Consider the following 19,972-nt stretch of genomic DNA (forward strand, 5'->3'; position numbering starts at 1 on the left):
TGGGTTCGTGATCGGCGACACCGAGGACCGAAGCCGTAGACGGGGGATTAAAGCAGCCAATGGGTTCGTGATCGGCGACACCGAGGACCCAAGCCGTCTGCCGATGGTGGAGGTGTCGGACGAGGGCGACGGAATGAGGGCGACCAGAACCGCCGTGGCCAGGATGAATAATAACACCCGAGCCACCGTCGCCGCCCTCGTTGGGCCTGCAGCATTGGGCCGGGCGCCGAGAGGAACAGTGTGCGGCATTTTGCTGATCCGTGGAGGACAGGGAGGAGTAGAGGCCCCGCCCACCCAGGGTACCCCTCTCGAGGGACCCATTGGGTAGCTCTCTCGAGGGCTCGCCGGGGCTCTGCTCCAAGAGACCTCGAGAGTGCGTGCGTGTGCCTCTACTCGCCAGGGTTGGCTGTCTGCTACAAGTCCGCCGACTAAATGATTTTCGACCGACCGCAGGGAAACGCAGGGGCGGCCCCCCCCGACCGAGCTGCGAAACAACGGCGTCCACACCGGCCGCCGCTGTAGAAAATTTCTTCGGCGCTGCGCGCCGTTGCAGTCGAGCTGTATGTCTGTGTATGTTGCAGCCCAGCTATCTATCGTGCCGCAAAATACATGTGGTTAGAAAAAATGCCCTCGAAAGCGCCCGCCGGTGTGTGTCCAAAGATGTAGCGCTACAAGTTGGGGACGCATCCGACACACGGGCAGGTTTTTCGCGCTTAGCAGCTGGCCAACGGTGATGACGCCGTCGCGTCACCGACGGCTCGTGCTTGCGTATGATAGCAACCCCTCGTCCGACGGCAGCGTCCTCGCGTCCGCCACTCCGCCCGCGCGGCATCATCATTGTCCGCCTACACCACTGCGGCCGCGGCCGCACCCGCGGTGGCAGGGTTTCACACGCGCCCAGGCGCAGGTGCAGCAGCAGCCAGTGCAGCAGCAGCAGCTAGTGCAGCAGCGCGTGATCACGCTTGCACACGCGATGGGCGGTCGTCATGTGCTGCAGGATGGGTCACTTTGGACGCGTCCCATCGGAAGGCCCCGCTTCCACCCGGCTCCGAGAAGGCACAGCGAGGCGCGTGCAATCAGTGGAAGCACCATCGGATCAAAAAGAACGCCGATGCTGCCCTACAGGCTGCGCAGACAGTGCGCTCAGCTATGAGCATCACCTCTGCCGCTTCTCGCCATCCCCTAGGAGCAGCGCGCCCGAAGCAGGTGAGTCACGGCCGCTAGGTACAGCGAACGCGGCGGGCTAGAAGCGAGAAGGGAACGTCAAGGAGAAATTCAGCAGATTCCAAGATTCAATCTCGTTTGACAAAACCCACACGGAGGTCGGGTAACTGGGAGTCGGGAGCTCGGGAGTATAAGAAAATCTCCCAAAATTTTCTTCGGCGCTGACGCGCCGACAAAGCTGGTGTCCGACCCCGACCGCCGGCCGAAACAGCCGCGTCCAGCCCGACCTGCGGCCGGCCGAAAATCATTTAGTCGGCGGACTTGTATAGCCGCAGCCACTCCAGCTGCTCGGTGTGAACCTTCTAGGCCCGGGGTAGTCTCCCATTCCCAGGGCCTCCAGGGCTCGCACCTCAACCTCTCACAGACCAGCGCACAGCGCCATAGGACGTATTTCCTTCTCAATAACAAGGCTGTGAACGAGGTATTTTCTTGTCAATAACAAGGCTGTGAAGTGGTTTCGGCGGCACCCTCGACCAAACCTTGCTCAATCAAGGTTCTTGGGTGCAAAGAGCGCGGCCACAAGTCACAGGGCCCGCTCGTCCATGCGACCGGCAAAGGCTGGGTCAAAGAGCACAAGGCTCAAGGGACAGTACTACGACGCGCTCCATGTCAAGAACGGAATCGTCAAAATTTGTCTCGTCGAAAGCCAGGGCGGCATTGCGCCGCCGACCAAGAGAATCATCTTCAACTTCGCCAAAGAGGTCGGCAGCCCGAGCGCCGTCGACCGCACCGACTACGGCACAGCCTCCGGCAGCGCCCGGGGCTTCGCCCAGCACCACTCGCAACAGCTCTCGCGCGCCGCCGTCTGTGGCGACGCGCAGAACATCACCAACGCTGCTCGCAACACATGCGTGTCGCGCACTCGTTCATGACCGGTCTCAATGTCCCACCCCCCTGCGCGCGGGCCTTCTAGGCCCGCGGGTAGTCTCACCCCATCCCCAGGGCCTCCAGGACTCGCACCTCAACCTCACACAGACCAGCGCATAGCGCCATAGGAGGTACTTTCTTCTCAATAACAAGGCTGTGAACAGAGTTCGTACACCGAGCAGCAGCTCCGCAACTCGAGATCCCTCGAGAGTTCACGCGGAGTCGGCTGGGGCTATACCAGACAGCAGGTTTGGCGGACTGGCAGCCTTGTCAGAAGAAAACACGTCGTCGCTGTTTGAGGTGCGAGCCCTGGAGGCCCTGGGGATGGGGGAGACTACCCGCGGGCCTAGAAGGCCCGCGCGCAGGGGGGTGGGACATTGAGACCGGTCATTCATGAATGAGTGCGCGACACGCATGTTGCGAACAGCGTTGTTGATTCACAGCCTTGTTATTGACAAGAAAATACGTCCTATGGCGCTATGCGCTGGTCTGTGAGAGGTTGAGGTGCGAGCCCTGGAGGCCCTGGGGATGGGGTGAGACTACCCGCGGGCCTAGAAGGTTCACAGACCTTGTTATTGAGAAGATAATACGTCCTATGGCGCTTTGTTCACAGACCTTGTTATTAGAAGAAAAGGGAAACCCAATCCCCAGCACTTTGAGTTTCCGGAAATTTCCAGGGAAACCAGAGCCCAGAGGGTGTTTGGTGCTCCATTCTGGCAACTCTGACTGAGTCTGACTGAGAGCTAGTCTGGGGCAGAATCTGAGGCAAAATCGAGGAAACCGGCAAAATGCCCGGGAATTTTGCCGGTTTCCTCGATTACGATTTTGCTTCAGATTTTGCCCCAGCTGACCCAGCTCTCAGACTTGGAGCACTTGGAGACTCTGAGGGAGGGTGTGTAGAGGATGTAGAATGTAGAGCGCTGTAGAGCTGTAGAGCGCTGTAGAGCGCTGTAGAGCTGTAGAGCTCTCAGGTAGAGCTCTACATCCGGCGCGGGACGGACTGCTTCCTGGACACCTCCTAGACACCTCCTGGACACTTCCTGGACACTTCCTGGACACCTCCTGGACACTTCCTTGACATCTCTCTGACCTCGAGCTGGTCGTCGAATCGCAGGCGCTGCACGCCGCCCGCCGCCGGCCCACCGCGCAGAGCATGCAGGCCACGAAGCTGCGGCGGCGGCGCGGCTTTATCTCTCCCCATCTCTCCCCATCTCTCCCCATCTCCCCCCATCCCATCCCTCCCCATCTCCATCCCTCCCCATCTCCATCCCTCCCCATCCCTCCCCATCCCTCCCCATCCCTCCCCATCCCTCCCCATCCCTCCCCATCCCTCCCCATCCCTCCCCATCCCTCCCCATCCCTCCCCACCCCTCCCCACCCCTCCCCATCCCTCCCCACCCCTCCCCATCCCTCCCCACCCCTCCCCACCCCTCCCCACCTCTCCCCATAGGCGAGGGGCACCCCGCGTGCGCGTGCCGCCCATCGGCGAGGACGAGTTCCCCGAGCCGCTGCTCGCTCTGCGTGCGACGCAGCTGAGTAACGCCTACCTGCACCTCTTGCCGATGACGGACGACTTCTCGCCCTTTGCGCCCGGCGAGGACCCCGAGGCGTACGTCCGGACGCACGTCGGCGACGTGTACCCTCCGCACTCCCCGCCGCACGCGCCGGAGTGGGGAGACAAGCTCTCGGACGAGGCGCTCACGCGCTTCTGTCGGCACGGCATGGGCGCGCACAGGGTGGAGGCGCTCGAGGAGGGCGGGCGGCGCGTGTTCGCCGTCCGGACGAGCGCGCTCGCCGCGCTGCCAGTGCGGCCGGGCTACGCCAGCTACGGCGCGGAGACGTGCGCCGATGTGCGACGCTGCTCAACGCATTACTTCAACGCCGAGTCATCGATCAGTATAGACGCAGACGCGTACTTTGACGACGGCTGGCGCGTGCTACGCATCGAGCGGTGCGAGCCCGCCGGCAGCGCCGCGGGACGCGTCGGGCCGAGCGGCGCCGCGCGCGGCTTCGAGGCGCGCCAGCTGACGACGCGCACCTTCTACCCGGACGGCGACCCCGCGGCGTGGGAGTACGCCAAGTTCTGCGTGCGCTCCTCCGTCTTCACGCTCGTGACGGCGCCGCGACGTAGCCTAGCCGCGATCCAGCCGAGATCCCCCCGCGCTGCGCGTGCGTGGCAAGGGCGTGGCAAGGGCGTGGCAATGGGAATCAGCTGGTCCAGCGAGTCTTCAGCCAAGTCGCATCGGGACAAAAACTGTCTCTCTCCGGAGATGTGCAGCATGACGATCCTCGGCGCAAAGGAGTGCATCACTGAGATCGTCGGCACAGAGCGCAAAGACAGCTACGTCCTTGACAATGGCACGCAGTGGAAGGTGCAGCTTGGCGTGGCATCAGGAGTTGGACGGAAGGTGCAGGCCGATCTGTGCGTTGGCGAGCAGTGCCAGCGGGCCAGACTGTGCAAGGCGCAACGACGCTCCAGGGCACGTCTTCGCAGACATTCGGCCGAGAGACCGGATTCACAAGCTAGATCATTCACAGGCCGTGACGATGATCGTGCGCCTCGTGGGCACGATCGAGGAGCTCCCCCTCCTCCGCTCGGAAAACGTGACCGACGTGAAGAGTGTCTGCGCAGCTGCGCCTCCCGACTCCCGTGTGATCTGGATCTGAAAGTGGCGCAAGTCTCGAGTCTCACGGTGACGACCTCTCAAACAATATCATACACACGCGCAGCGTCCACTTCTCCCTCCTCGTCCTCGTCCTAGCCGACAACCTCTCTGCACTCTGGCTCTGCTAGAGGCTAGTCGCTAGAGCATGTCTGCTGCTATCCGAGGCTCCGACGTGAAAAGTCGATCGAGGAGGGGCGAGTATTGGACGATGTAGTCGCCACAGAAGCCGAACAGGTTGACCTCCGGGTAGGAGAGGGCCTTCACGGGAAGCGCATCAATTTGCGGCGGGAAGTTCTTGTACGGAGCCTTGCCGTCCTTCTTGTCAAACACGTTGTACTTGGGGGCGTATGGGCTCATCCCCGTGACAACTTCGTCCGGACAGTGGTACTCGCTGATGTAGCAGTGCGCCTTGGGGTTGAGATCCGGGTTCCGGTTGATCAGGTCCATCCAGCGCTTGGGCGGCGCGTAGAAAATCACGGTGAGCTCGACGCAGTCTTGCGACGAGTGCGTGCCGTAGTACGTGTTGTCGATGACTTTGAGCCCCTGTGCCACGGGACGACAGGCCTTCAGAGGGGTGTGAGGCGGGGGGTGCAGCGGGGGGTGCAGACCGCGCACCTTGAGGGTGGCCACGAGGGCCTCGCCGCGCTTGTAGCACTCCTTCATCTGGCAGACGAGGCAGTCGAGCGGGCGCATGCCCTTGAAGCTGACTTCCTCTTGCGGCGAGACCAGCTTTGCGGTGCCGTCCAGGTCGAAGCTTTCCTGTGCACGCGGGCGAAGCTCAGAGAGGAGGGGGGGGGGGGGGGGGGCTTGACGGGCGGGCACGTGCCACGTCATTGTCGAAGATTTGGTTCATGATGGTTGGGCCCCAGGCCCCCGCCGGCGTACGGTTTGGAAGTGGGAAAAACTTTTTGTTGGAAGGTGTTGCTCCGAAGAGGGAGAGGAGCGCCAGGATGTTCCCGTTGTGCACCTCGAGGTTTCCGTTCGGGCCGAAAGGGCTCTGCCCAAGGTTTGTGATGACCGCGGTCGCCTTTCGCGCGCCCTGTGCGACCACGGCGGCGACGGCGGTGCCATCGATCGTGCCACCGTCCGCGAAGAAGCAAGTCTCTTCGTTCCCCGGCTGCTCCGCCGTCTTGATGCGGAGCGCCACGTCGAAGGGGCCAAAGAGGCGCGGTAGGCAGTCCAAGAAGCCGGCGATGCCGAAGAAATCTCCGCTCATGGCGAGGACCGTCTCTGGCGACAGATGGCGCGCCGACGGCGGATGGCCGAAGGGCTTGCACGCGGGCGGGAGGACGAAGGACTGCGCCGGACCGCTCGTCGCGTCGAAGAGCGCGGTGCGCTGCGGCGTGAGGCAGGGGCCGCAGCCTTTCTGCGGGAGGTACATCTGCTTGTCGTCGAAGTTGCAGGCCCCGAGCGGGAGGGGCTCGTACTTCTGCGCGCGTGCGCGAGGGAGGGCGCTTGTTGAAGGTTCGGGGAGGCGGGCTAGGGCCGCGAGTGCCTGAGTTGGGATAGGTATCGGGCGGCGGTAGCCAAGGGAGGGGCGGTGGCACCGTCGCAGCGGAGTGCGGCGTGAAGACGTAGGGCACGAACGTGAGGCCCCGCGCGCTCCCGGACTGACCGTCAGCCCACTGGTACTCGAGGCCGGTCTTGAGCGGGAGGCCCAGCGTGAGGCTCTTGTCCTCGCCCTTCACCTCGACATCTCGGCACGTGTTGAACTGCTTGACCCCCGGGACCAGCTCGTTGACAATGCCGTCGTCCCAGACTTTCTTCCAAGCCCCAATCGTCCAATCGCGGACAATGCCGATGTAGTCCTTGGGAGCGACGTCTGCGAGCGAGCCCATGGTGGCGAGGCCGAGCGGGGTCGGCGCCTGCGTGGCGCAGAGACGTGAGGTAAGCGGCGGCAGGGCGCAGCGGCGGCAAGAGTGATAGTGGTGGAGGAGGAGGCGAGAGCGGGGCCGGTAGAGCCTCCGGACGCGTTGGTGGCTCGGTCGAGCCCCTGCGGATGCCGAGCGGACCGACAAAGTTGGCGTACATGAACTCGATCCAGGCGACACCAAAGCCCGTGGCGCACGGATAGCAACCGCAGCCGACCCACTTGCCGCAGCCGAGGGCCCGGATGGGAGTGCCGAGGGCGTAGTCGATGACGGTCCACACCGCGAGCGGGATGCAGCAAAAGGCGGGACGCAGCGGGAAGCATAGTGCGGGTCCGTAGGGCGCGGCAAGCATCTTGCCGTAGGGCGCGGGCTCAGCCTCCATCGCTGCCTTGGTGATCTTGCTCGGGTCCGGGTCGTTCGCCGGGTCGTCCGTGCCGAAGAAGGTACATGGCTCGCTCTCGGAGTAGCAGTACACCGTCGCCGCGATGGCGCCGCCCGAAGCGCCGCCGATCACGTCGAAATTGTCAAGCACGTTGTCGCACTTGGGCTTGCGCGGCGTCGTTTTCATCTTGGCCAAGCCGCGGTACACGCCTGAAGCGAGGGGAAGCGTCAGCATTCTTTCCGATGGGGCAGACAGTCGCTGGGCGGCACCGAACATCGCCGCGGGAGGGAGCAGTCCGCCTCCGTTGATGCAGAGTGCGACATCGCACGTCTGTGGCGCCTACTCGCAGGTTGGCTGTCGAGGAGTGTCCGTGCACCAGTGAAGTTTTTCTCCGACGAGCCTTCTCCGCCGGTGCTAGCTTCGCTCGCTGCTCCTTGACGTAGTCGTGCGAGGGCTTAGGCCGGTCCGGCGGCAGAGGATGCGACATGCAAGCGAGTTGTCCGACTGCTGATGAGGGTGCCCACGCCTGCTTTGAGAGCGCAGAATTCTTTTTACCCCTAGGCGCGGAGGCAAAACCAGAACTCGCTCGAGTACTACTCGAGTAGACAACCTAAGCTTCGGCCTCCCCGCCCGGCTGTCGCCCGTGCTGTACGGTCGGCCCGCCGCTAGGGCGCCACGCTCCGCCCGTGAAGCTAGTCGGCACCCGCCGGAGGCCGATGGAGCCCTGTTTGCTAGCCTGCTTGCGGCCGCTCGGCGGGTCGCCCTTCGGCGAGCGGCTACTGCGCCGCTCGATGCTCCCGTGCTCGATGGTGAAGCGGATGCCGAGGGTGGTCTCCTCGTCTGCGGCGAGGTCGTGCCGCAACAGGCCCCTATGCTAAGTCGAAAGTGAGATGTGACTAACCTGCTCTGTCGTCTGTGGAATACTACTGATGACGACCGATGGTGATGGAACTGGGAGCCAGTGAGTGATGGTGGGGGGCACTTAGCCCTTGTGCTAATGCTGACTTTACTACATGGACGGTTGCGGTTGCCTATATATGTAAGACTGGTTTTTATTTCGGGTTCTGGGTTCGGCAAACGAAAACTCCGACACTGTCGATCGAAAATATTGGAAAAAATCCGACGAACGCGCTCATGTTCCTGAGATGCATTGCGCATCCTCAGATGCCACATTCTATCCTGGGATGCATGGACTAACCCAAGATGAGGGTATCATCTCGGCACACTTGTGCGTCTGAAGACGACTGTAATATCTGAAATCTGAGATGTCACGCGCTATCAAAAGACGCGGGGCACCATCTAAAGATGATTAAATCTTTTTGGAGAACCCAATCATAGTGGAGACACCCGGTGTCCTTAGATGGAAAACGCATCCTAGATGGCGTTTGGCATCTAGGATGCGCATATCATCTGGGGGGGGTCGCCGTCCCTGACGTCCGGCGTCTCGGCTGTGTGCGGACCCACTTAGTGTTGACCAGACAGGGAGGAGAAGAAGAAGAGCGAACGGGAAAGGGGGGAGATGCGGCGGTGGGGCATGAGGCTCGCCCCCACGGCGTCGGTGACCAGGGGCGGGGCGCGGCGGGCGACGCCCCATGCAACGAAATACATTGCGAAAGCGAGCTGGTCTGCTGAGGGCACCCATTCATTCCCTATATACCCCGGGCGAGATTGCGGAGATGGGTTGGTCGAATGATTTCCCCGAGGTTTCTCATATAAGAGGGGGGGGTCTGTCGAACTTACCCCGGGCGAGATTGCGGAGATGGGTTGGTCGAATGATTTCCCCGAGGTTTCTCATATAAGAGGGGTCGAACTTTTCCTCAATGCAGCTTCCCAAACCATCGTGCGTGGCCCCCCCGGGTCGAGAAACTGACCGCCGAGCGCGCAGCGGTCATTTTCGGGCCCGGCAGCAATGACTGCGCTTGGCATGCAGGGTGGCACGGTCGCCGCGGACGCCGATCAGGCCGGCGAGGCGCAGCGGCCGCAGGTGGAGCCGCAGCCGCAGCGCAAGCAGCGCCGCCGCCGCATGTCGCACAACCTGCAGTTCAAGCTCAAGCTAGTGAAGCTAGCCCTGGCTAGGCCTCCGGGCCATCGCATCAAACCAGTCTGCCGCGAGTTCCCTCAAGTGGAGCCGGTGACCCCGACCCCGCCCCGCACTTGCCCACTTGCCCCCTCCGCGCTTCCCAAGTGGCTAACGTGTATACGAGCCCTGCCATAGGTTCAGCTGCGTAAATGGATTCGAGCGTTCGAGGAGCAGGCGCGGCAGTCGATGGGGGAGTGCGACAAGACGATCCCCACGGCATCAGCGGTGCCGATCGCGCAGCCCGTGCCGTGTGTGCCAGTCGCGGTGCCTGCCACTCTACGGCATTGCTGTCCGCCCGCACATCTGCTCTATGGCATGGTGCCCCTGCCGGTGCTTTCACCGACGCCCACATTCACTGGCGCAGCAACCCTCGCGGTGCACCCCTTCGCTGGCCCCATCTTCGCCGCCCCTCCCTGTGCCGCGCCTGCCATCACCGCCAATGTTGTTGGGGCTGCCGCTCTCTTTCCTGCGTTGCCGTCCCCAGCGACCGCCTATGTGGAGGCGGTGCAGGGCACCCCAGCGCCGGGAAACAGTGATTCGGAGGCTGCGGAGAATCTCCTGCGCATATCAGGGCCATCCTGTGCATATGCCTGAGACCGAGCTGAAGACCGACCGCGAGGGCTGCCTCGTGCCGCTGCCGGAGAGCCTGAGAGTCAATACACATCTAGTGCTTGGCATGCATGTGTACAATTTCAATGACCGTCCTGCGGCCGGCGCGCTCCATGTCGAGATTTTGAGGCAGGGGGCCAGCGTGCTGGGATAGTAGTTGTAGCTAGCTAGAGTACATGTGTGCTTGTGGCGCTCGAGGCTCGACCTCGAGCACTCGAGAGCAACGTTCATCTTTTAGGAGATTGGAGATAAAGGGTTACCTTAGCACGTGACGCACCTTCGCAAGATCATGTATGGCATGGTATGCGGATCCATCCGCCATTAGTTAATTAATAAGGCTCTACAATGTGGCATGCGGTCTCGGCGGGTCCGCGGGCTGTGCGGGCGCCGCGGGGGGGGGTAGGGGCAGAGCGAAGGGCCCGGCCCTGCCACCTGCGCGGCCCACACTTGTACAAGAGCCTCTCGCCTCTCGGGAGCGCCCGCGCCCCTGAGAGTAGTATAGATCGTGTACACGCAGCGAGACCGTATACGGCCTAGTATACAACTCAGTGACGGAGACCGCGCGCAAACGCTCACTCTCAGGATCACGTGCCTGAGTCTGTGCCCGATTCAGTATAGGGATGTGGTCGTGCTAGCTGACGCCCGAGCCGCACCGGTTCTCGAGTTGTACTTTTAGCTTCATGGGAGAAAAGGGGGAGAGGGGTGTAAAGCAACCAGCCACAACCGCGTTTCGGCATTTTTGGTTTCAATGTGTGTGGACCGCTCCCCAGCCTCCAGCGTCCAGGCTCCACATGAGACATATCGCACATGCGCAAATTGCGCAATGTGTGCGTATATGCACAAACAAAAAGTGCGTGTGAGATCCGTGTGTGTTTTCCGCGTGCCGCTGAGAAGGGGAGTGTGGCTTTGTCACAGAGAAAGTACACCGCTAGTGAGAACATGCCCATCCAGCGCACAGGCCTGAGTCTAGTTGGCTTTCGTTCAGCGCGCCCAAGCCGCAAGGCCTCGTTTCGCCGGCAGCGCACCTTCAGAAGCAGTGGCAAAGGAGCCGCCCGTCCGCACCGCCGGTGATTAGGCGGCCGCCCTCCTCGATCATGCAGTTGACGCCATAGGTGCGGCCGATCGACGTCCCCACCGGATGGAAGAGCGGCGACGCCGTGTGTGGCTCGTGCACGCGTGGCCAATGCGCGAGCGGGGTCCCCGGCCGAGAGATGTCCCACAGCTTCAAGTCGCCATCGGCCGAAGCGGTGAAACACGACCCCCCATCGCCACATGCGAGAGTGCGCACCCCGAGCGCGTGCGCCGACCAGCGGTGGCGCAACCTGCGCTGGCGCAGATCGAAGACGACGACCTCACCGCCGGCGCCGCCGCTCAGCAAGACCCCCTCTGACGGCAAATACGCGACGCAAACGCCGCCTTCCGGGTGGGCGGCGCACGAGGCGACGACGGACCGCCCGGGTGGGAGGAGAGCGTCCCACACGCAAAGCGAGGGCTCCTCGGCGCCGCCAGAGGAGCCGGCGGCCTATTGCGGAGCGAACGCCAAAGTTTCGAGGTGCGGGACCGAGAGAGGCAGCGCCTCGGGGCGGGCGGCCGCGACGACGACGGGCGAGTCGACAAAGCAGAGATCCGCGCCGCGAGAGAGGCAGCGCCTAGATGCGGGACGGAGGCTTGACGGTGCGGAGCCGCGCTCGACTCCCACGCACAGAGAGGTCACGCATTTGGGCGTAGGGCGGCGCGCGCTCGAGCGAGTCGGGGCGCGCGCCGCCAAGCCGCCACAGACCGACTCGGCCCGTAGTGTCAATGCAGCCAAACAGCTCGCCGCAAGGGGAGAAGCGGACGCTCGTGGCGTGGTGGCCACTGGCGGTGCCCACTGGAAGAGCGTATTGCGCGCGGAGGTGGTCGTGCAAACCGAGCCCCTGCACGGACTGGCCAAACTGCCAGCACTGAACGACGCCGTCACTGCCCACGAGGTAGAGAGGAAGCCTGGGGTGGGAGCACAAACAGCGCGCGACGACGCCGGGCGCGGTGCAGCTGAGCTGCATCGCCGACGGCGGCAGCGGCGGCGCGCCGGCGCCAGCCGCCGTCGACAAATCGACCTCCGCGGCAAGCTCAATCTGGTGCACGCCGCGGGAGAGGGCGTACGCGAGCTGCAGCGGGTTGAGCGAGTTCGCGCACACGGCGCGCACAAACTCGCCCTTGCGCCGCAACAGCGTCACAGGCGCGGAGAGGCGCGCCCGTGGCGGCGGCGGCGGCCCCGCAGCCCGCCCGCCCGTGCCCCCGCCCGTGCCCCCGCCCGTGCCCCCGCTCGGCGGCGGCGGAGGCGACGGTGGGCGCGGCGGCACCGCACCGTACAACGGCCACAAGGGCGACGCTCCGACGGCGCCGTCGTCGCCCTCCTCCTCTGCGACGACCACGGCCCACAACCGCTCGAGACTGCTGCGACTGCGGCCACGCAGCCAGAGCGGGCCCACAGGCCAGCTCTCGGGCGGCAAACGCGTGTCGATGGCGGCGATGCGCGCGAGCAACAGCGAACGCCAAGTGGCGAGCACTGATAGAACGCACTCCGCCGGCATTGGTAGCCAGAGAGGCGGCGGCGGCGGTGGAAGACCTGACGCGCCCGTCGCGCTCGACGTGCCCGTCGCGCCCGCCTCGCAAACCGACGGCGGGAGCAGGGCCGCCGTGCTGACAGCTCCCACAGAATCGGGCGACTGCCTGCAGAATGGCTGCTCCTTCCTCCGCCCGGGTGATGCGTCAGCCGTCACGCCGCCGCCCGCTTCCTGATGGCCGCCGCCGACACCCGCGGCGCCACTAGAGACGGCCTCTTCGAGCCGCTCGACCAAAGCAAGTAGTAGCCGCGCCCGCGCATACGCAGCCGCCTCGGCGTCGTTGACGTTGTCGTCGCCGGGAGGCGGCGCCTCAGCGGGCACGGCGTCAAGTCCTCGCCACAATCGCTGCCAGCAAGCGCGAGCCTCGTCCCCAAGGAGCCTCTGCGCCCCCCCGCTACCCACACCCAAAGCTGACACGCACAGGAGGAGCGCCTACAGGGACGACGTGCGCGTCTCACCGACGCGCCTTGCGGCAGGGAGAGCCGAAGCGGGCACGCAAGAGGGGCGCCTCGCACTCCTCCAACCGCACGGCAACTGCGAGCATCGCTAGGCAAGCACTCGCCGCTGTGTCGACGCAGAGCGCGCCGCCATCGTGCAGGCACGCGCTCGATCCCGCAGCGACGACTTGGAAGAGTGTCGGAGCCGCGAGTACAGCAGCAGCATGCCCGAGAAGCGCGCGGCACTCACTAGCCGAGAGCCCGTCAGGCAACGACCCGCAGAGCGCCGCGCGCGCAACGGTGCCGGCGGAAGCGGCGGCGGGCTCATCGAGCGCGCTAGACGCCGGCCGCGTGGTCTCATTGGCGACAGATCCGAAGACGGCGGCAACGAAGACGCAGACTGGAGCCGCAGCCGCGCCCCACATGGAACCGCGCACCAAGCAGAGCGCCTCTGCCTCCACTGTGCGCCGCGGCACGCAGAGCCACTCGGCGACCTCGTCGGCGGCCGCACAGAGAAACGGCGCCGCGGCCGTCAGACGCGTCTCCACCTCGCGCAAGCCAGCGCCCCCCTCGGGCGGCCACGCCCGCGAGGAGGCCAGCAAGGCCGCGGCGCGCTGGTAGACGTATTGCGCGCCCAAGCACGCGCGCGCGCCCTCCGAGCCGAGCAAGGCCGGCTTCGGGACGCGACGCACCACCGACGCGGCGAGCGCGGGGCTGCCGCTCGCGACGGCCGCGTCGATGCTTGCGTTCAACAGGGTGAGCGGAAGCATGGCCCCCGCGCGCCCCCTCACCCCACGAGCGCACTCAGCTCCTCCGGAGGCCGGTGCCACCTCGGCGAGCAAGCCACCGGCACGAAGCGCCTCACGCAAAGGCGCAGACGTTGGCGCGGCGAGCAGCTCGTGCACAAACGCGATGCGACAGCCGGGCTCGTACGAGGACGCGCGCCGCAGTGACGTCTTTGGGTCGAGCCCCTCTGCCTCCCGAGCACCCCCCATTGGCGACGAATCCCCCGCTGCGGCGAACGTCTGGCCACCGGCCGCGGAGAGGGTGCGCACCGCCTCGAGCGGGCGGCCGAGCAGCATGTGCGACACGGCCACAAGCCACGCGTCCGCCTCCGCCTCCGCGTGGGGCAGCAGCTCGTGCTCGACTATCGCACCGAACAGCTCTGGCGCCTCGGCCTCGTGCAAGCGCGCGATGACGATCGCGAGCTGCACGTCGGCAAGTTGGCGGGAGCAAACGCGCGCCGCCGCCTCGACGTCCGACGCGAGGAGGAAGAAAGCGGCGGCGAGGCCTGTGCTCCAGCAAAGCAGAGGTGAAGCCCTAACGACTGGGTCGTGAAAAGGGTAGAGAGCGGCGGCGGCGAACGGCACCGTGCTGCTGCTTCGAGAGCAGGGAAAACGCGTTCTTCTTGGCGGCGGAGCGCCAGCGCGGCTCCTGAAAGTCGTGCGCGAGAAACCCACCCAGCTTCTCGTCCCGCACAACGCGGCAAAGCGCCTGCAACGCACCCTTCTTGCCCAGCGCGAGGTAGAGCAACGCGCACGCCTCGGGGCGGCGCGTCGCAGAGAACTTGGCCTTGGCCGCGGCCTCTAGAGCAGCCCGCAACGCGTCTCCTCGCGGCAGCCACAAGCCGGCGCCAACCGCGCGCAGCGCCGGCCAGGTGCGGTCCTCTGCAAGAGGGAGACACAGCTCGAGCAGCGGCGCCTTGCAATCGGAGCGCAGAACCCACGCCACGTCGGCGGAACTCACCGGCGACGTGAGGCCGCCTCCGCCGTCTCCGCCGCCTCCGCCGCCTCCGCCGCCTCCGCCGCCTCCGCCGCCTCCGCCGCCTCCGCCTCCGCCGCCTCCGCCGCCTCCACCGCCTCCGCCTCCGCCTCCTCCTCCGCCGCCGACGCCGGGCCCGCCTCCTCCTCCTCCGCCGCCGACGCCGGGCCCGCCTTGCGGGCTCTCCAGCCTCGACGCGAACACACGGAGCAGGAAGGCCTCACCACACGCGTCAAGCGAGCGGCTTACTGCAGCAACGCGCACCTGCGCCCTGAGGAGTCGCACGAGCTGAGCGAGCTCACACGGCGCCAGCCGCAGCAGCGACCCCACGGAAGCTGGCCGCTGCCCCGTGGCAGAGAGCGAAGCTGCACACTCGCTCGCCGCTTCGCTCAACGCGCCACCCGATGCCTGCCCAAGCGCGGAAACGGCCGCTTCCGGCGGCCGCGGCAGCTCCTGCGGCGGGGCGAAGAAATCGGGCAACGACGGCCTTGGTGCGAATGCGTCTTCAATCGAGAACAAATCACTGAGTGCCGCCGCCGTGTCGGCGGCGGGGGTGGCCTCGCGACCGGCCGAAGCCGACGCTGGCGAAGCGGGAGCCGCAAGAGTGTTCTGAGATGCGGCGGCGGAGGGCCGCGCGGTGCTGCCGCCGCCTTCGAGAAGCTCCGTTAAACCCGGCTCGGAAAGAGAAGTCCCCTCGTCGGCAATCGCACGGCCGACGCCATCCTCTCCGCGGGCCAAACGAGCCGAGACGTGGCGGATGGCACGTTCCGCGGCTGCGCTCTCGCCGAGCAAGAGCATCTCCTGCAGCACGTGTGGGTGCCTATGAGAGGGAGTCACCTTGGGAGGTGACGCTACGGACTGCCGGCAGCACTGCCCCCGCAGACGCTGGCGCCACGGCGGCGGCAAATCTGAGCAGAGCGTTGTCGTGGGGCCACCCCCTGTGCTGCTCCGCGAGGGGACGTGCGGGCAGAGGAACAGTTGCGGCCCGGATGCGAGGAGGAACGCGCCGCTCCGTGACCGGCAGATGGTCGACGGCCTCCCGCACACGCCCGCAAGAGGCACATCCGCGCGGCGTGACCAGCGGCCCAAGCCATGCATGCCACCGCCATCGCCACCCTCGTGGCCACTGCCGCTGCCGCCGCCGCCCACGCGCTCGCGGGAAAAGACGAGGAGGCGGGCTCGAGGAGATGGGCTCGAGCCGCCGCTGCCCACAGCCACGGCCGAAGCCCCCAGCCAGGCGAGGAGAGGCAAGCCTCCTGAGGGGCCTGGTGCGGCTGCGGCGGCGGCGGCCTCCGACGCGGCGCGCGAGGCCGCATCGGAAACCGACGCGCGAGCGACGCCCGCCTCGCCTCCGCCGTCGCGCCCTCCCTCGTCGCGTGGCAACTCGATCACCTGCGAGGGGCCGGGGGGCGGAGGGGGGAGGGGCGGCTCGGTCGGCTCTGAAGTGTCCCGTGAGCGCCGAGCGCCTGCCGTGCAGGCGCTAGCTGGTGACTTGTCGCTGGGCGTCTGAGCGGGGCCTCCGAATGTCTACCAAGCGGCCTGCTCCAGCTTGGGCTCGCCGGAGCTCGAGGTTGCCGCGACGACGCAAACCCTCCCGCTCGCGCCGGCAGAGGCAGGAAAGGCAGGCTTGCCGATCAGCGCGGCGAGGCGCGCGCCGCCTCCCTCCCACGCGATGGCGGTCACCGGCCCTTGGGGAGGCAGCGCCACCGAAGCAAACGGCACGAGGGTCTCGTCCCTCCCGCCCACGGGCTCGATGTCCCAGAAGAAGAGGGTCGTACCCGCCTCGCCCGCCCCCTCGCCGCTCGCCGCCGTCACCAGCACGCTGCACGAGCGAGTCTGGGCGGCAGCCGCCGCTCTGGCCAGTGGCCGCGGCGCCATCGCCGCGGCGAGCACGGGGCGACTCGACCCACCCAGAGAGAGCTCGCGGCCCCAAGCGAGCGGGGGGGCGGAGACGGCGGCGGGAGAGGAGGGCTCTCTCCGCCACAGCACCGCCGCGCCGCGCTCGCCATTGAGCAGCAGCCCGTCCGCCCCGCCTCGGCCTCCGCCCCCTCTGCCGCTCGCGCCACCGCCCCCGCGCGCCCCCCCTGTGGCGGAGAGCGTGGCGCACAGCCAGCACGCGCCTGTCCTGCGCGACGCTGGGCGCGGCTCTGCCCAAGGGCTCGGTAGGGCGGTGGCCACGCCCCAGCTGGGGCAGCCGCTCCCCTCCTCACCGCGGCCCGCGCCCTCACGCAGAAGGAGCAGCCGACCTGGGAGGGGGGGGGGGGGGGGGAAGTTTGCCGGGGGGGCCCGCAAACAATGGGAGGTGGGGAGTCCCGGCTGTATCTCGGCGTGATCTCGGGTGATCTCGGGTGATCTCGCCTGCCCCGTCCGAAGCCACGAGCTCTCGCGCCGAACCCGGCAGCCACGCCGCCGCCGCCGCGTCGACGCGGGCCACCCCCACACAACGCAGCGCGCCGGTGCCGAGCGCATCGCTGTCGCCGTGCGCCGCCGCGTGCCGCCGCCTCGCGGCGCTACTCGCGCCGCTGGCGGCCGCGGCCGCGGAGGCCGCCCCGTCCCACGCCTTTTCCCAGACGGCAACCTCGCCGGCAGCGTCGAGCGATGCGACCAGCGGCTCGCTCTCGTGCTCGTGCAGCGCGACAAGCAGGGCCCGGGCGTCATGCCCAGTGAGTAGCCCACGGCTGGCCCGCGCGCCGACGTGCGCCCGCTGCAGCTGGACGGTGCTGAGGCAGAGCCCGCCGCCCTCGCTGTGCAGCACGAGCGAGACGGAGGCCGGGAGGCTGTCCGAGTCGGAGCCGGGCCCTGGTGCGGGTGGGCGAGGGTTGGGGTGAGGGTGGGGCGAGGGTGGGGCGGGTGGGGCGAGGGTTGGGCGAGGGGTTGGGGCGAGGGTGGGGCGAGGGTTGGGGCGAGGGTTGGGGCGAGGGGGGGGCGAGGGTTGGGGCGAGGGTGGGGCGAGGGTTGGGGCGAGGGTTGGGGCGAGGGTTGGGGCGAGGGTTGGGGCGAGGGTGGGGCGAGGGTTGGGGCGAGGGTGGGGCGAGGGTTGGGGCGAGGGTGGGGCGAGGGTTGGGGCGAGGGTTGGGGCGAGGGTTGGGGCGAGGGTGGGGGCGAGGGTGGGGCGAGGGTTGGGGCGAGGGTGGGGCGAGGGTTGGGGCGAGAGGAGGCGAGAGGGGGCGAGACTGAGCGAGACTGAGCGAGATTGGCGAGCCGTCGGGGTGGGGAGGGCTTCAAGCCGCGGAAGACCTGCGGGAGCGGCGGCACAAGGCTCCGCGGCGCCGAGCCTCTGCGCGAGGTGGCTGAAGCCGGTGCCGAAGAAGAAGGCCTGCGCGTGCGGCAGTGCGCGGTGCAGGCTGGCCCACAGCAGCGTCTTTGGCGCGCACCGCGGGGACGGTGACGCGCCACCGGCGACGAGCCACACGTGGAGCGAGCCGTCTGCGAGGAGGGCGAGGAGGAAGGCGTCCTCCTCGCGCAGCGTGGCGCTCGCACCCGCCTCGAGTCCGAGCAGACCTGCCGGGACGAGCCCCTTCCCTGCGGGGGGGGGGGAGGCACCAGAGTCCGGCCGTGGACCACGGTCTCGAGTCACGGATGCGAAGAGAAGGAGGTCCGCGGAGAGGGTCGAGCACGCGCACGGCTGCAGACAGCCGAGTGCGCGTCCTCTCGAGTGCCAGTCGGGACTGCAGCGGTCCCCATCCAGCTTCTAGGAGCCCTGTTCCGCCGTCGGAGAAGCGAGGGCTGCGGCGGGGCGAGCGGCGAGGCGAGCCGGAGCCTTCCGAGGCGGGGGCGCCCCCTATAGTGTAATATAATTGAATACAATCTAGTAACGCGAGTAATATGATAATAAAGTATAAAATCTAATATTATGTGATACAAATGTAATGTTATGTAATGCTCCTCCTCCGGGCGGAGGGCCGCGGCTCGAGCGGAGCCAGAGGGCGAGCCTACGGAAGAGTCCAGGAAGGCTCCGAGAAGCTTCCTAGCCGCGGCTCGAGCGGAGCCAGAGGGCGAGGGCCGCGCTGGCCGCTGCGCCGCCTCGCCGCCCGCAGCGGCTGCGTGCGGCGCCCGTGGCAGCGCGGTGCCAGCGCCCTCGCCAAGAACGGCGCACAGGCACGGGCGAGGCGCGCCGCCGCCTCCGGCCGCCGCCATCATCCACAGCCGTGGGGTGCCTATTCACACCGGGGGGCTGTGAAGAGGCGCCGTCTCACGGCCCTGGTCGACCCACCGCCGTGGTGTGCCGTCTCGGCAGAGCGAGAGCAAGACGCTCGTCTCCGGCGAAGAGGGGTCGCCAGCGCCAGCCGCCGGCGCCGGACGCCACTCGAGCGACGCGACCGGCGCCGGGTGGCAGAGGTAGCTAAAGCCGAGGCGGAGCGGAGGCGGCGCGGCGGCGCGGCGGCGCGGCAGCCGTCCCGTCGCCGCTTGGTCGTCCGGCGGCTCAGGGTGCCACACCTTGGCGAGGCGTGGGGAGATGTGGGGAGATATGGGGAGATATGGGGAGATAGGCTCAGGGTGCCACACCTTGGCGAGGCGGTCGCCGTCGCCGGCGCTTGCCAGCAGCGCCGCCGCGCCACCGCAGCCAGCCAGCAGACTGACGGGCGTCGCGAGCTGCCGCCGCCACGCCAGCTGCCACTCGGAGGCGTCTGCGGCGGCGCCTGCGTCCGCCGGCTGCGTCCAAAGCATAAGCACGTGTGCGGCGGCGCCCCAGAGCGCGCGCCTGGCGCCGAACACGCCGCTCCAAGCCAGCGCCGCCAACTCGCCCGCCTCCACCGCTGGCAGCGGGTCACCCGAGGACGACGGGCGCCGACCGCCTCCCGTCGTCGGCGTCAGCACCGCCGTCTCCTCCCAGCGCCAGCTGCTCCCCGCGCCACCGTCACGCGTGCGCTCGTACACGCGGGCGGTCGCGCCCACGCCAACGGCAAGTGCGTCCCCGCTGGCCGTCCAGCTGACACAGTTCACCGAGCCGGCGGGAAATGGGCCGAGCGTCTGCGTGAGCACGCAAGGGTCGGCAAGGGAGAGGAGGACGCGATCGCCGGCGCAGATGGCAAGGCGGAGCACGCCGCGATCGTTGGTGACCGCGACCTGCTGCCTCGCGGCGGCGGGCCGGGCGAGCGACGAAATATGGGCTGTCTGTTGTCGAGCGGCGCTGTGTGTGCCGACGCCGCCAAGCGAGGCTGCTCGGCAGCTGACCACACACATGCCGAATTCGAAAAAAATTATTTTCGGTGGCTGCTCGGCCCACTCTAATACAGGTAATAAACATCCACACGACTCACGTCTACCCTTATAAGTCTCTCGTGTCGGCGCCGACGCTCTTTTAAGAGCCGGTACTGCCATTCGGTTTTCCACAGTTTTCCATATGTGACTCGCCGGACGGACATAAAGCCAGTCGGACGGTCGGACGAAAAAGTCGTCCGACGTCCGGCGTCCGGCCCAAATCTGCTGCCGTCCGACCGGGCCTTTTTCGGTCCGTCGCCGGACAGA

General features: G+C 66.9%; 2 protein-coding genes across 2 annotated transcripts; both read right to left on the minus strand.

Annotated features, from left to right (window-relative positions):
• Positions 1-4,777: 4,777 nt before the first annotated feature.
• On the minus strand, positions 4,778-5,687 carry EMIHUDRAFT_432851 (hypothetical protein). The gene is made up of 3 exons (XM_005761813.1): positions 5,584-5,687; positions 5,373-5,516; positions 4,778-5,300 (listed from the first exon to the last, which is right to left on the minus strand). Exons 1-3 carry the CDS (start codon positions 5,608-5,610, stop codon positions 4,896-4,898), a joined length of 576 nt encoding a protein of 191 aa, XP_005761870.1. The 5' UTR covers positions 5,611-5,687; the 3' UTR covers positions 4,778-4,895.
• Positions 5,688-10,726: 5,039 nt separating this feature from the next.
• Positions 10,727-19,687, minus strand: EMIHUDRAFT_461741 (hypothetical protein; the record flags this gene model as incomplete). Its single annotated transcript, XM_005761814.1, has 15 exons — positions 10,727-11,221; positions 11,291-11,348; positions 11,416-12,737; positions 13,180-14,033; positions 14,113-14,409; positions 14,496-14,693; positions 15,214-15,323; positions 15,396-15,895; positions 16,094-16,749; positions 16,898-17,302; positions 17,759-18,004; positions 18,127-18,203; positions 18,600-18,660; positions 18,700-18,940; positions 19,010-19,687. 15 exons carry the CDS (start codon positions 19,685-19,687, stop codon positions 10,727-10,729), a joined length of 6,198 nt encoding a protein of 2,065 aa, XP_005761871.1.
• Between the last annotated feature and the right edge of the window lie 285 nt (positions 19,688-19,972).

This window comes from Emiliania huxleyi, assembly GCF_000372725.1.
Source record: "Emiliania huxleyi CCMP1516 unplaced genomic scaffold EMIHUscaffold_7, whole genome shotgun sequence".
Classification (NCBI taxonomy): domain Eukaryota; phylum Haptophyta; order Isochrysidales; family Noelaerhabdaceae; genus Emiliania; species Emiliania huxleyi.